This window comes from Cetorhinus maximus, chromosome 4 (assembly GCF_964194155.1).
Source record: "Cetorhinus maximus chromosome 4, sCetMax3.hap1.1, whole genome shotgun sequence".
NCBI classification, from domain to species: domain Eukaryota; kingdom Metazoa; phylum Chordata; class Chondrichthyes; order Lamniformes; family Cetorhinidae; genus Cetorhinus; species Cetorhinus maximus.
The window spans coordinates 134,929,698-134,946,717 of NC_135882.1; the positions used below are offsets into that span (position 1 = coordinate 134,929,698).

Sequence of the window (17,020 nt, forward strand, 5' to 3'; positions counted from 1 at the left end):
TTTCAACAAGAAACAGTCAACTTTATTACAGAGAGCTTTTCAGTCGCTACATGCTTGAACCAGGCCCTCGACAAGAAAGCCACACCACCCGGATTACCCACCCTTAGGGCCCATTGGTTGGAGTCTCCAAGAGTAATTACGTGATCCCTGATAGGCGATTGAAGAGGCTATACCTTCAGTTACTACATTTCCTCCCCCTTTAGTTTTTTTACACTTTCTATTTACAGAGAACATTTGAATATCCCACACCCTATACATATATATATATATATATATATACACACAACTCAGGTGATTAAAGATTAAGTATCTGCGGTGCTTTCCTTATTCACTTAGAGCAGCGTAGCTCTACCACTTGTGGTTCTTCCACAGGATCGACATGATCAGGAACTGAAGCACCACTTACATCATCAGAAAGTGGAAGTTCAGGGTTTGGCAACTCTACAGAGACACCGTGTCTGTCTATTCTAGGTTGATCTGTCACCTCAGGGATTAATGGTTTAACGTAAATTACAGGCAGAATAGTTAGTTGTTGGAATGTCTCTCTATTCTGAAGATGGTCCACGTGTTATCGAACAATGCGGTCTTCCACTTCCATCTGGAAGGACAAGGGACCGGTTTCCGAGACAATTGTACCAGGAAACCAACATGGCCCACTTCCAAAATTTCACAGAAAAGCTACAGTGAATCTGCGAACTTTGCTATAAATATTGTGATTCAATTTTTGAATACTCTGATTCTTTTCCACCTTCCCCTCTAAGTTTGGAAACACCAGACTTAATCTTGTATGTAGGTGGTGTTTCATCAATAATTCAGACAGCGTTGAACCCGGAGTTGAATGAGATGCGTACGATAATTGATAAGAAAGCGGGAAAGTCAAGTTTCTAGAGTACCTTCTGATAATTCCTTCATTCCAGATTTGAAATTTTGCACAGCTTTTTCAGCTAAACCATTCGATGAGGGATGATAGGGTGCCGTTTTAATATGTCTGATTCCATTTAAACTCATGAATCTCTGAAAGTCTGTACTGGTAAAGACTGTACCATTATCAGAAACGTGGAACCTAAGAATGGTCCTACATAATCAATATATAGTCTACCCCAGGGTCAACCAGGCCATTCCCACGGATGCAGTGAAGCTGAAACAGGCAACTTCTGATCTTGCTGACAATGCAGACAGTGCTTGACCATGCTCTCAATGTCATTGTCAATGCCTGGCCACCAGACATAGCTTCACGCAAGCATTTTCATCTTCAATATGCCTGGATGCGCACTGTGAAGCTCTGTCAAGAGTGGTTTTCTACCTTGCAAAGGGATGCCAACTCTTGATCCCCACAACAAGATTCCATCTTGACAACTTAACTGTGTTTTTCGGGCATGGAATGGTCTCATCTCTTCAGACACTGGTGAATTTGACCACCCTTGCAATACAAGATCTCTGACTTTTGACAAAAATGGATCTCTGTTCATCAAATTTCTAACTTGCTTCACAAACACATAGGCAAAGAATTCAAGAAATTCAACACAAGCACAGCTTCTTGTGAAACTGGAGCACGTATAATGCTATCTGGTGACAGGAGACAACTGAGCATGTCCACATTTGCGATATGCAAGCCAAGATGGTGCGTAAAGGTATACTCATACACAGATAATATCAAAGCCCAACATTGTATTCTTGCTGATGCTATTAGCGGAATGGCCTTATCCTCATTGAATAAACCCAATGGTCCAACACAAATGGTGAAATGTCATCCATGCAGGTACCAGTGGAATCTCTTCACTCCAAATGTCACCGATAGACCTTCCTTTCCTAGTTGGGAATAACTCTTCTCAGCTGCAGAGAGGGTTGTGGAGACATAGCCGATTGGCTTTTCTGATCTGATTTCTGTCTTTTCTTTTTCTGTTTGCTGCAGAGTTTTGTCTTGTCCTTCATTTTGATTTCACAGTCGGCAAAATTTCTATCTGGTTTGGTAGTTGAGCTACCCATGGCTTCATTATCCACTCGCATCTTGGAAAGTTCTATGACTTTTCCTTCTAATGCCCCTATTGTTTCGTTCACCTGATTCTTCAGCTCTTCAGTCTCTTTATTGTATCTCTTGGCTTCCTCCTGGAATATTGAACATTGTTGAGTCTTCTCTGCCAACTGTTTCTTCAGTTTGTTCATGATTTTCCAGAGGACCAACTCTGATTTGTGGGATCCTTGCAGCATGTGAAGGTCCTTCAATTCTCCTAACTCATTCCAAAATGAGCTGCCAAACTTCCTTAGCAGCTCCGGAACTCCTTCCGTTCTCAAGTGAAATATTTTAGAACAGTTAAGCTTAATTTTTTTTTTGTAACCAGTCTCAGCGCAGAAGATTACGTCCTTCACCTGTCAATATGATCACTGGAAGCTGGGCTGTCTGTTGCCCATAAGACAGAGATATTGTGGTGATGCCCTTTATCTGTATGGATTCTCCTGTATATGTCTTCAATTGAGCAGTTGTTCACTCCAGATTCAGTGGCTGGGTACCTTCATTTAGGTATTTAAATGTGTCCTCATCCATCACCATGATTGAGGCTCCTGTATCTACCTCCATTATTAGTGGCTTCCCATTAACTTGGATTGTGACAGTAATAGGTTTGGTTTTTACAGTTGTGATGTTGTACAGGGAATAGATGTCAGTATCAGCAGCTTCAGGTTCTGTTGTAATATTCAATTCAACCATATTGGTTTGCTGCTTTTTGGGTGTTTCAATTTCACCTTGCATTGCTTTATTACGTGACCTTTCTTATGGCAGTAGTGGCATTCTGCCTCCTTGAATCTGTAGGTTTCCAGTACGTGGTCACCCCCACATCTATAACATTTTAATCTTGGGGTCGTTGCTGAAATGTTTCTACTGGGCCTTTTGGTCTTTCTAACAGCGGACATTGCCTCTCGCTTCACTGCTGAGTCTCTGGTTTTCACACCGCGACTGATGGTAGGTTCCTGACCCACCTGAAGAGCAGCCCCATGTTGTACGTGTTGTAAAGCCTGCAAATCTCTCGCAGCACTTACCATGGCTAGTGCTTTTCCCACCACGCTTCACATTGATGTTGGCTTCCGCGAGTAAACGGTGCTGAATGGTGTCGTCGTGAACTCTGCAAACTAATCGGCCTCGCAGCACATCATTGTGTCTCCGAAGTCGCAGTGTTCTGTCAACTGCTTCAACTTTGGTATATAGGTTGCGATGGACTCTCCCGGGGCCCTTACTCTGGAATTAAACCTAAATCTCTGCATTGTTACGGATGGCTTTGGCTGTAAATGCATTTTCACGAGGCCCACTAATTCATTAAAGGACTTTGAATCGTGCGCGTTCAGGGCCGTCAGGCTGTGGATGAGATTGTATGTCTTGCTACCACATGCACTCAAAAGGATTGCTTTCTGCTTTTCCTCTGCGGTAATTTCACTCGCTACAATATAAAAACCAAGGCGCTCTTCCATAGTCTTCCATAGCCACATCGCAAGGATCGATTCTGCCGAAGAGTGGCATGACTAGTGAGTAGTCTTTTCTTTTTTCTTAAGATTTGATGCACTCACAAGACAAGTTGCAATGTTGGAGCTATTTTACCCACTTTGCCAAATGTAATGACTTGACATATTGAACAGCTTTCAACAAGAAACAGTTAACTTTATTACAGAGAACTTACCAGGTGCTACATGCTTGAAACAGGCCCTCAACAAGAAAGCCCCCCCCTCCAACCCCCCGCGCTTAGGGCTCATTGGCCAGAGCCTCCAACAACAATCATATGACCCCTGATAGGCAGCAGGAGAGGATATACCTTCAGTTATTACTGTCATTAAATTGATGGAACATCAATTAGGCTTCGAGTAAACTGCTTCAATTTACAGTTGAACACTTTTACTGTGGAGGTCAAATTCTTCTCTCTTTGTTGACTTTGGTCTTGAGAAGACCCATTTCAGGCATTCAATATTTTGGAATGCTTTGGAAGCTCCCAATAGAATCCATAGAAGGTTCTGTAAATTTCTGCACAAAAAAGTTAGAGTAGGCTATAGACATAAGTCATGTAACTCTATGTGAATGCATCAGTCTTAGCTCAGCAGTTGTACATTCACCTCTGAGTCAAAGGATCGTTAGTTCATATTATATTCACCCCTCTCCAAAAAAAATGCTCGTCAATTGCTGATCATTAGACAACTAACAACTGAAGATTTGAGCTAGATAGATGGTAAATGTCATAACTGTCACTGGTGATGTAGCGACCTGCATAATACATATGGGAGAGGTTAAATGAACAAGGGGTCTACTGCACTTAAGCACGCCCAGAACACCATTAAAACATTATTTTCCATGATATGTCTAACAGTTAAAAAAATAAACCTTTGAGTCAAACTGTTGCGGTTTCAACTCCTACCACATAGGACACACATGACTTACTGTACCTTTACTCACTTGGAAACCTCATTAGGCTAATAATAGTTGTAAAACTATGCATGTATCTTTCGAATTGGATCTAATTTGCCATTGCCAGAACTCTGTTCCTTGAGTCAGAAAGTTCTGGAATTTAACACAACACTGAAAATTCACCGGAAATTGAGTACAGTTTTGGGATTGAGCATAAACTGAGCTGAGACTACAGAGTGGTTCTGGATAAGGGACTGACAAAGGTCCCTTTGTCAGTGGTGGTTCAGTTCAATAAATCTGATCATTTGTGAGCTGGCACCAGAAAATTGACCATGAAAGCCACCACATTGCCATAAAAATACAACTCATTTATAAATGTCCTTTGGGAAGAGACCTTGCCACCACAAGCTGGTTTGATGTGCATGTGAGTCCAGTCACACAGGGTGTGGTTATTTTTAATGGCCTCTGAGTGGTCTATCATGCCAACCAGTTCTTAGGTTGCTGAGGATGGGTGATAATTGCAACCAGTTGTCTACATTATAGGAGTGGCATTGAAAGTATATTGGAGCTGGTTATTAGTTTGATCATTGTCCTTCATTTGTATTGTCTTCCAGCTGGATGACGTTTTTCTTATCTATGAGTGAATTGGACATAGTCTGTATTAAGTTTCTCTTAAAATTATTTATTTACAACTATTTACATCTAAGACCTCAGGGTAAGTACATTGTTCTCTGGACACAGACTGTTTGTGTCTTGCTCCCTTGGAGTCTCTTGGTCATCTGACCTAGATGTCATGCTTACATTATCATTAACATCATTGTCTAACTATCATAACCATTAACCCTTTACCCTACATCTTCCCCCAAGTACAATTTCGAAAAACTATTAACCTATTTACATTACATTCCCACTGTCTGTTAACCTCATGTACTGTTTACTGTTTCCATCCAACTCCTACCTCCACCCCACACCTCCAAGTCACTGTCGCCAAGGCCATCAATCCTCAATAGTGCTCTCAGCTCTCTTGGAGTATGTGTAGAGTGTATGTGTTCCTTTATCTTCTCCTTGGAAGGCAAACACATTGGTGGAGTGAGACAGCAGCTTCTCAAGGCAGCTAGCTACTGGGCTGTGACTCTTATGATGACCTGAATGAAAAGGCAGCGAAAACCAAACAAGGAAAATCTGATTGAACTTCAGGACTTGAACAATCACAACCCCTTGAAAAGGAGGAGAACAAATGGAAATTCTTTCTTTTATCATCTTTTGCATTACACACCGAGGAGAGATGACAAAATAAAGCACTTTCGGGTCCTATGAAGAACTTCCCAGCTGTATCATTCACCACTGCTATGACATCAAGAGAAGTATTCAAAACTGAGTCATAAATGAATCTGGCAGACGAAAAGAAGAATGAAGAACATCCTGAAGACACTGCTAGAGATGAGGAAAGGAGGTCATCCCTACTACTCTTAGGGTAGGAATTTCTCTTTTTGCAGGTAGTAGTATCATTTCCAAACTTGCTTCAGCGTGAGGCTGCTCCGCTGTGGACAATGAGATCTCGGGATCAGCTGCAGGAAGTAGGATTGCACCATCATCAACAATGGAATAAACTTCAGGACTGGGATCTATGGTTAGAATTTTCCAGCGCCATTGGCATTGGGTGTCATGGCGGGTGGAGGTGGGGGACAATATCGTGAGAAGGCCAAAAATTGGTCTCACGCCTTCATGAAACCAGTTGACGATCGTCTGCTCCACCTGTCAATGGCAGGCTGTGTTTCCCGTAGGCGCACATCAGGAATCTAATTTCAATATATTAGCTTCTCATTATTAGGCCTGTTTGCTGGAATCAGTCCCCCACGCTGGATCATCCGGGCATGTTGGCTTGATTGCACACCGACATGTTTCACAACTGTACGTAAACAACATGCACCTTGTGAGCTGCACTTCACTCAGGACTTCGAATATTGTTTGCCTACCTTGCTTTGGGCAGCACTCAGTCATTAGCGCCAGGCTTCACAGGCAGCACCACATCACTTTTAGGGAGGTTCACAGGCAGGTCTGTACCTACCAGATCAGCTGTAACACAGGGTGGCTTTTCAATAACTGCAGGGCTAAAGGTTGCTTGGGGAAGGGGGAGAAATAGCCTCAGGCAAGGGAAGAGGCTGCAGGGCTAGGGCAGTACTGGGGAAGGGGGGTATCCCAGGATGTGTGTGGGGCACATGTTGACCTGTGCAAGTGGCCCCAAGATGGTGAGGTTTAAGGAGGCAGTCACCAGAAAGGATGAGTCCAGATGGACATGTGAGGGTGTGTGTGAGTGAGTGAGTGGTGATGTCCCTTGAGCTGGCAGTGAGTGAGATGCCAGTGAATGTGTGATGGACTTGTGAGTGTGTGAACTTAGAGTGATGAGATGGTTGCCTTACCCTGGATCATCATCCTCTTTCTGCACTGGATGGCCAACCTCTTCTGTACAGCCTGGGCACTGACCACCACTGCCACCGCCTCCCAAGCCGGAGTGGTGAGATTGCTGGAACTCCTGCGACCAGAGCAGGAGTGGAGGATGTCGTGACGGGCCTCCAAAGGCATTCCAGTGATGGGTCATTGAACTCTTCTTGGCTTTCAGGGCCATGGGCAGTATCGTCCGTGCCCGCTGGCGTCGGGCGTGTTCGGAGGCATGAGAGGACAATATGGTGAGAAGGCCAAAAATCGATTTCACGATGTCATGAAACCAGTTTGCAATCATACACCGATGGTGGGTCATGTTTCCCACTAATGGATGTCGGAAACCTCTTTGTAGTACATCTGCATATCCCTGCCCAGCCTGACGGAATCATCCCCCCTTGCTGGGTTGTCCGCCCACGTCGGCGTGTTTCACAATAGCATACAAAAGGTGTGCATTTGGCAGGCTGCACTTTGAGGGGAACTTGGAGGTGAGTACACAGTAAAGTTGCGGAGCGCTCACCCGGGTCACCTGTTGGACTTCAAGGTTGAGGTGCATTGGGGGGAGTGGGGGGTGGGGCAAGTCCTGCCCTGAGGTTCAGGCACATAGGGCAGAGGGCACGGGTTGCCCTTTGGTTGAGGAGACTTGGCAGTTGAACATAGTGCACAAGCACATGCAGGGTGTTGTGGGGTTGGTGGGTGAGGGAAGTAGCCACGCATTAGGGAATCCTTATATAAAGCAACCATTCCTCTGCAGCTGAGACAGTTCAGGTGCAGACACATTGATATGATTGGAGTCGGGCCTCTAGCTACTCTGCCCACTCAAGCAATGCAGAGGCAAAGTGCCACCAAGTGCTCCAGAGCTTTTCACCCCTTGGGCACACAAGGTGAAGTAATGAGCATTTCAGTGGACTGCAGAAACAGTTGGACGACTGGTCACGTTGTACAATCTCCTTGCTAAAGCTGGCCATGGAGCAGCCACTGGTGGAGGTGCTCACAGCCCCTTGTAATGTCAGCATCCCAGTTTGGACCGGCCTCCCTCATAGTTCAAACTAACAGTGCAGCCTTGCAGTGCGGGTTAGGAGAATCTCTGCACCTGAGCTGAGAGCACAGCATGCGGTCCAGTGGGCACAGCTGCTGCCAATCGGTCAGGTGGAGTGGGGGGGAGGAGGGTGGAGTTTCCGGCAACCATGCAGCGCACTAAATTCTGGCCATTCAAATGGTGGCCAGCACTCTCTGTGATGCGTTAAGGGGCCTTCAGGCTTAAGCAAAACAGGTTCTTAGTGCACTCACGCTGACCCACTTGTCTCTCTCTTTCATCCTACAAGAGGAGTACATCAGGATCATGGAGCCTGGTGAACTAGCTGTATTCCTCGTGGCATGCAGAGAGCAAAGACAAATGAGGAGAGAGCGACTGAGGCTCCTGGCTGTGCAGAAGGAGGAGGAGCACCCAGTGGAAGAAGGGGCAGCTGGGTCTCCAGCACACGCAGCCGAAGAGCCACAGCGAGCCATCGCTTGTCGGTGCCTGGCTAGACCCAGGGTCTATAGACAACTCCGTTCATTCCTACAGATGACTGAGAACCAGTGTTTCAGAAGATTGAGCATGTCTAGGGAATTGGTCGATCACATCTGCCAGTTACTGCAGATTTGGCGCCGCAGGGACATGGGGGGCATCCACTGCCAGTGGCTGTGAAAGTGACAACAGTGCTCAATTTCTACTCCAGTGGCTCCTTTCAGGGCTCCACAGGTGACCTCTGTGGGATATCACAAGCCTCCACCCACAAAGCCATCCAAGAGGTCACGAATGCCACGGGGGCACACAACTTTGTGCATTTTGCCCGAGACCAGGACAGCCAGGATGCAAGAGCGATTGGATTCACCCAGATCTCACTATCCCACAGGTGCAGGGTGCCATCGACTGCGCTCACGTGGTGCACAGATCTCCACCACAACACGTGGTCAACTATGTCAACCTCAAGTTATTCTATTCGCTGAATGTGCAGCTGATGTGTGACCGCCAGAAATGCATTTTGCAGGTCTGCGCACAGTTTCCAGGGACTGTGCATGACTCCTCAGTTGATCACAGATCCCTGAAGTCTTCCACGGGCCACAGAAGCTGCAGCGTTGGCTCCTTGGGGACAAGGCCTGCAGAGAACGTGGTTGATGACACCCGTGTGGTGGCCTCAGACTGCAGCAGAGCAAGGGTAAAACGAGGCTGATGCTACAACTTGCAACTTGGTGCAGCAAACCATTGGGATGCTGAAAATGAGGTTCCAATGCCTGGACCGCCTGCTGCGCCCTTTACGACCTGGCACTGCAATGGAGAGAGGAGCTGGCTGAGGAGCACATGCAGGAGCTGGAGATCTCTTCTGATGAGGAGGGTGCTGACGGGGATGAGGGTGTGGAGGTCCTCGAAGGCGACAATGACAGGAATGAGGCCTTCACACTGGCTAGACGAGTAAGGGGCACTGGGGAGGCCCTCATAGCTGCTAGATTTGTGAAGGATGACGACGACATGTAGTGAGGAGACACCGTAGATCCTCACATTGCTTCTATGAATGTTTGACTCCAGTCTGGCTTACTGCAACGCACATACCCTCTGTGAGAATGCTCCTGTCATGGAGATGCAGTGGAGGCGCTAATATTTGCTCAATTGCAGGAGGATGGTGACGACATGCAGTGAGGACACCCCATAGATCTTCACATAGCCTCTGAGAATGTCTGACTCCTGTCCGGCCGAGGACAGCTCACCTGCGCTCCATGATCAGGGTCATATCATGTAGATGCAGCCATGAAACTTTAAAAGCATCTGATCCTTTGTCCGTCTTCAGGAGCACAGCATTACTGGTCACAGATGCTGAAGAGATGGGGGCCGCCCCACCTTAAAGGTGCTGAGAGCACAGAGAGAATTTTGGAACTCTGTGACACCTGCCCATGACATTCTGGTAGCAATGACCAGCACCGCTGAGGTGCAGGCATCAGTAATGTGTCCAAGGAATGTGGGGCCAGACCATCACTTTGGCATGAAGGCTGCACAAAACACAGGGAAGGGGCCCTGGACTGAGACACCTGCCTTTATCTTGTGCAAGAAGGTTTCACATCTGAGTGACATGAACACTGCTCATCAGAACAAGGGGCCATAGGCAGTTAGACATTCTTGGGAGTTTATTGACAATAGTGAACGGTATGTATAAGTGATTAACACCCATGCCCAGGCTGTGCAACTACATCTTCTAAACTTTCTTAACCCTGCCACCATGTTTTGGTGCTCCCCGGACATCCACAGCAGAGGTGGAGGCAGCCTGCTGACTGATATGCCCTGTCTGTGATGAACTTGGTGGGCATCCTCTGGAGGGAGGCCCACTTTCGGGGTCCTGCTGTGTGGCAATGGCACCCTCCTTGGCTTGTGGAGCTGGAGCCGCTAAGGTCACAGGAAGAGGGGATCCGGATGGGCTGGTCACTCTCAGAGTCACCTGGGTGGATGGCCCTGGGGGGTACACCTGCTGATCCTCCTCCCTATAAGTGCCTAAGAGCCCCTGGCTGACTCCTTGAGGAGAAGGGTAGCGGGAGTGAGATGGAGCTACCCGGCACCCCTTTCACGTACACATTGTTGGAGGCCAACTACGGCATCGGCGATGGAGTTGAGCCCGTGCAGCAGAGCAGGAGTGATGTCCTGGACCAAGGCCTCCATGACGGCCGCCATTCTCCTAGTGTTGACCTCGGTGCTTTGGCATGCTGGCACTATCACCTCAACCTGAAGACTGACGGACTCCTCCATCGTGCCTTGCAATCTGAGGAGTGCAGCGGCCATCCCTTCCTGATGTTCCTGAGCTTGCCTTTGCAACTCCAGCAACTGTGACATGACCAAATCCAGAGTCTCATCATCTGACTCTAACTCAGTATATTTCTGACCTCCTGCAGTCCTCCAAGTGTAAGACACCTGGGAAGTCCTTGCTGTTGCCTGCTGCGGATCCTGAGGCTACTGTAGAACTAGGTCCCACCGAGGTGTGTATCTCTGCACTGGTGGAGGGTGTGGGTGAGCACTGTGACGGACTTCAAGGAGGGAGCCTCCAGATTCCTCTTCAGAGGTTTCTTCGGGGCTTGATTGGAGGCCCTAGGTCATGGACTCCATCGGCTCTTTCCCAGATGTGCCTGAGGAAGCAAGGAGAGATAATTAGTGCATGGCAGTGGCCTGTGAAACAGGACACATCACTCATAGCATAGTTGTCTGATAGATGTTGCACTGCTGGATCCTCACATGGTTGAGCACCACCGGCCTCACCATCAGCACAGGAACGGTCCAGATCCTCGCTGGCCACCTGGATGGCTCTGTTTTCAAAATCCATGAGGACCCTGGTTTCAGGCATTCTTCCACCAGTCTGGGACCTCTTCCTCTTGTTGTGTGCCAGCTTGACCTGCATGAATAGAGATGGAGAAAGTATAAGCAGGACGCCTGCTAGGCCAGATGATAAGTATTTTTTTTTTACTTAGTTCTGTTGAAGGGTCATGAGGACTCAAAACGTCAACTTTGTTCTTCTCCGCCGATGCTGCCAGACCTGCTGAGTTTTTCCAGGTATTTCTGTTTTTGTTTTGGATTTCCAGCATCTGCAGTTTTTTCAGATGATAAGTATGCCTGGCATGTGTCAGTGGTGAGTGGTCCCATGGACAGGATGAGGATAATGAAGGTGTGTGTGAGAGTGAACGGTGATGTCCTTTGAACCGGCAGTGAGTGAGGGCCCTGTGGATGTGTGATGAGTTTGTGAATGTGTGAGTTGTTGATGATGAGAAGAGTGACTTACCCTGGCAGAATGGAGGACATCATTTATTCTCTTGCGGCGCTGTGTGGCTGTCCTCTTTTGATGGGTGTTGGCACTGACCACCGCTGCCACTGCCTCCCAAGCCGGATTAGTGAGGTTGCTGCCCATCCTGCGGCCAGAGCTGGGGTAGAGGACATTACGGTGAGCCTCCGCTGCATCCAAAAGGTGCTCGAGGGATGCGTCATTGAACCTGGGGGCTGCACTCTTTTTGTCTTTCAGGGCCATGTCTTCTTTGCGGTAGTCATGGGCTGGAAGCACTGGGAGGTGTGTGTGCGGCTGGACTTTAAATATGGTGCCCGGCGTGATGAAGCGGTGAGGTGATGGCGTGGTGGGTGGATGAGAGCCTGCCCGCCATAGAAACGGCTTGTTTCACGGGAATGCATAATTTTGGGCCCACATATTGGATCAAGGCCTCCCAAGCCACGGCATCTCCCCAAAGCACACCCCGATTTTGCTTTTGCAGCTCTGCCTGCTCTGCAAACTGTTCAGCCTTTTCAAACATTAAATTCTCTTTCATTTGCACTAAGTCCAATAATGCTTCATCAAGCACAATGACTACAATGAGGTTACAGATTATCTTGCATTTTATAGCTCCGTAGCCACAACTACAGACTAAGTCGTTAATAAATGAATCAATGGATTCATTTGGCCTCTGGCTCCTTTGGTTGAATCTCACCCTTTTGATTACCGGATATTTCTTGGGGCTAAAACAATTATCGAAGGTCTTCAAAGCCTCCTTGAAGGAGGCCAAGGTCTCCTCGACTCCTTGTCTTGCTAAGACATTGTCAGCTATGGCCTCAGTTGCATGAAAAAGGGTCCTGACCTGGTGTTTTCGTGCCTCCTCTTGTAAGCCTGAATCTGTTCAGTCCTTTCAAACTGGCGTCTCCAGAGCTCCCATCATTGCCCTTGCTGTGGATCCACCATGTGTTTGAAGGGCTGTGGAAGGGATAATGGCTATTCAATCAATGCAGACATCTTCAGCAGTTCACTTACTGGCCCTTACCAAGGTATGTCTTGTTCTTTTTTTCCGTCTTTCTTCTTTGTGAAGTCAAGCTGTTCCTAGGTCTTCACTTGTGGGTCACCAGTCTGTGGCCTCAGTTTTCTTAAAATGCAGCCTCCACCATGGTTTGGATCATAGTCCTTTAATTGTGTTGTCTTCCAGCTGGATGAGGTTTCTCTTACTCTATGAGTGACTTGGACATAGTCTCTATTACGTTTTTCTTAGAACTATTTATTTACATCTATTTACATCCATGAACTCATGGTAAATACATTATTCTCTGGACACATTCTGTGTCTTGCTCATTTGGAGTCTCTTGGTCATCTGACCTTGATGTCATGCTTACATCATCATTAACATCATTGTCTAATTAACATAATCATTAACCCTTTACAGTTCATAGAGTGAAACTTTTGATGTCAAGTTCCTAATTTTCTCAAAGTATGAAGGTACAGAGAATTGCATGGAATTATGTTCTATAAATGACAGGGTCTAATCAATTTAAGAGTTTCAAAACTCTACAAAATAAAATACACTGCAAAGAATAATCAGATGTATGCATTAGTCCTGTAAACTAGACCAGAAAAATTGTATAAATCTTCCGCCCTTTTGTGTATTTTCAGCTGATCGCGGGTGGCTCTGATGATCTGTTGCAGTCCCTGTACCTACAGAGAGATGTTGCAGAATATGCATTTGTTAGAGATGGAGCTATTGTCAATGTAAGTACATGTGGAGTAAATTCTTTTTGGATTGAAATTAATTTTCTAACAAGCATGTGGTGCTAACAAAAATAGATCTGATGTCATGTTATAGCTGGCAGTAGTTAGATATTTGGCCCCAGGATGACATGCTTGGCCATTGGCCATGGCCAACGCTAAGTGAGGCAGGTCCTCAGTATTCCAAGACTCTCTTTATGCAGGAGCAAAACACTGCAGAAGCTGGAAATCTGAAATAAGGATAGAAAGTGCTGGAAATACTCAGCAGGTCTGGCAGCATCTGTGGAGGATGAAACAGGATCAAAGGGCTGGATTTTACAGAGGTGGTGGGGGGCTGGGGTGGGGGACGGACTGCTGGCCCCCCACCCCGCACCACTCTGAAGGAAAGTCCGAAAGAAAGCCTGGAAGAAGCCCACGCTGCAGCCATAATGCGTTGCCAATGGGCTAAACTAGGCTAGAGTGCAACTTCCACTGCTCAGTGGGAGGAAGGCCCACCCTCGAGAGCTGCCAGCCAACCTGAATGGCCGGCAGATCTAGCAGTCCCAGTGGTGCTAGAGCTCAGTAGTAGGTGCTGCTGGGATTGCAAGGAGGAGCAGGAAGAAGAGTAATAGCTGCTGGAGACAACTGGAGTGCCCTTGGGCTTTTAGAGCGGGGAGGGATCTGGAGCTCAGGGGGGCGGGGAGAGAGAGATGGAGGTGTGGGTTTTGGAGGGAAGGCAGCGATGATTGAAGGAGGGTGATGTCTTGGGTGGGGATGCCCCCGATATGATGTGGCCCCCTACCTCCTGCCTTTTTTCAACTTGGCCTCAAAACACGGCCTGCCTACTCCTGCCCGCCTGCTTAAGCCAACCAGAGGCATGGGAAGCACAATATCCCAGTCAATTGGCTTGGTAACAAGCTCAATTGATCTTTTATTCTTTATTTAAATATGGCAGGTAGTGCGATTTTAGTGTTCGTTCACTCTAAGTAATATGGGGGGCAACTTGAGAATGGGTGGGAAGGTGGTGGGCTGGGCACCCCTCCTAATTTTATATGCCCCCCGCCCCCCTTGCCGAAAATACACCCAGCAGGGGATCATAAAATCTAGCCCAACATTTCAGGTCACAACCCTTCGTCAGAACTCCAAAAGGTCATCAACTAGAACATGGGAAATCCACAACTTTCAAATTCCCTTTCCAAGTCATACAGCATCAAGACCTGGGCATATATATCATTGACTCAAAATCCTCGAGCTTATTACCAACAGTACTCTGGATCCATCTACAGGGGAGTCGAGGGACAGGGGGGCAGGCAGGAAAGTGGAGTTCAGGCCACACCGGATCAGTCATGATATTAATGAATAGTGGACCAAAATCAATGGATCATTTGGCCCTATTTCTTATGACCTTTTTTTATGATCTTTACCACACATATGGCAGTGATTCAAGGAAACACTACACCACCCTGTCAATGGCAACTGCCAATGGAAAATAAATCCTGAAAATAAATTTTTTTAAAGTTCCAAAAGCTTTCTATTTAACGTGAGCCTTCTTAATTTCAAAGTTATCATTTCGGAAGCCTCTTATCCCCAAAAAAAATATTTTGACTTCAATTTTTTTTAAGTTTCAATATGAGTTCAGGAATAACACATTTATTTGGTTCAATAAGCCATCTCAACACAATTAGTCAATAAGTGCTTTTTTCGGTTTCTTCTCAGTTACTTTAAACTGCTAGCAAGGGCTTTTGCCCAACGACCGCACCGTCTATGTCAGAAATTTAGGAGTTCATGTACACAATTTCCACACCTTTTGGAATATCATTCCAAACTACAACACAAAGTTCAGAACATAATCTATTAGGGGTAAGAAGGGAAATTATTCTGAATTTCCTCACACAAAGGATAATAGAATGGATTACCAGAGGAGAATCTTGGAACAAACAATTGCCGCACATTTCCTTAGAGCTGTCGTAACTTTGCCAGAATTCCATTTACTGCATTAATGGGGTTATTCGCTGTACCTCCGGTGGAGATATGGCAGTGGAGCAGCTCCATAGAAGTTTCTGGGCAGTTTAATGAGTTTTAGAGCCTAGTAGGCGCACTTCTGGACAGTTACAAGATTGAGGCAAATGTTAAATGGTCAGAATGCTGCATCGCAAAAAAAATCTTAAATTCTTTGGATTTTCTAGAGACAAGGTTTGATCTTAAAAAAAACTTGCCCTGGTTTTGGGAGAATTCCTCATTCCTGTAACTGAATGACTGCTCATTCAAAGAGCCTGTGCAGACACAATGGGCCGAATGGCCTCCTTCTGGGCAATAACAAGTCTGTGATTCTGTGATTCTGCCTAGTGGCTCATGCTGTACAATGGAATTGCATCGACTTTGAGTGTACACTCTGGTTCAACTTGGTTAGTTATCTAGACTGTGGTGTGGTAGAAGCTCACAGTTATGTCTTGTGGTTCCCAGGAGTTTAAAATGATCACATTTTTAGGCTCAAATAGGGGAGCTTCATTGAATATATTTCTCAGATCACACCATATATTTCACATTAATACATTGTTAGTTCAATACACAGACTGTAGCGCAATATTGAGTGATGTGGCACTCTGGATACTTATGTATACATACACATGAACATATAGTTCCTAAATCATATTGGAATAATGCAACGTTATAACACTTGCAGGATACAGAGCTGTGGTAGGATCTCATGGATTATTAGGGTTGTAGTACAGCCCATGCTGAGGTTTCCCCATTGACTTTACAGTGGTCCCGTACTGCAGAGCTGAAAGGGGCTAATAGGTTCCTTCCTCTAACAACTTGGGAGCTGCCCCCATGACTTCATTTGTAAAACTATTAAGCAAATAAATGAACCACCTCTCTCTTTTCCAGCAATTCAAGCTAATGGCCTGGAACCCTGGGCTGGGCTCTCCATCTGCCCATTCAGTGGCCTGGTGTGCTGATGACCTGCTGGGCCTTTGGAGGCCAAGGACGTCGCAGCTCCTAGTGTTAAGTGTCCTGAATCTCCAACCTTGCTTCCTCCTGTATCCGTAGCTTTGTTTGAGGCAGGCGAAGGCTCCGCCCCCTTAGCATGAACGCAACTGAAGGAATATAAGAAAATGAGTAGACCATTCAACTCCTCAAGCCTGTTCCACCATTTAATTAGACTACCATTGACCTGTATCTCCATTCCATTTACTCCACTTTGATCCATATCTCTTTATACCGTCGCCTAACAAAAACCTATCAAGCGCAGTCTCGAAATTTTCAATGGGTGAAGCATCCACTGACTTCTGGCATTGGGAATTCTACATATCTACTACCCTATGTGTAAAAGATTACCTACTATGAGCTCAATCCTCTCAGTAATGAGACAGCTGAACCTCCTTCCTCTGGCTTAGTGGTAGCAAGTTCATGATAGCCTGCACCTTGCAATGTCTGTATGACCCACTGCTGCATTGCTTGGTGCTAACTCTGTCCATTTATTTTCTTCACATGCACTTTGATTAATTTCCAGTCTGTGATCAATGACAAGGAGAATTTTAAGACTGTAATGAATGCAATGAAAGCCATCGGGTTCAGTGACGAAGAAATTGACACCATCTACAAAATCTTGGCCACCATCTTGCATCTGGTGAGGATAAACTTTGGTTACTAATTGTTTTACATAAGAACATGGGAACAGGAATAGACC

General features: G+C 46.3%; 1 protein-coding gene across 1 annotated transcript in view; it reads left to right on the plus strand.

Moving 5' to 3' along the window:
• Positions 1 to 17,020, plus strand: part of LOC144679922 (unconventional myosin-Id-like) — a 171,322-nt gene that overhangs the window by 32,807 nt on the left and 121,495 nt on the right. The window contains exons 6-7 of the mRNA XM_078540891.1: positions 13,258 to 13,353; positions 16,844 to 16,960. Coding sequence (XP_078397017.1) covers positions 13,258 to 13,353; positions 16,844 to 16,960 — 213 coding nt within the window. The remainder of the gene's footprint in view (positions 1 to 13,257; positions 13,354 to 16,843; positions 16,961 to 17,020) is intronic.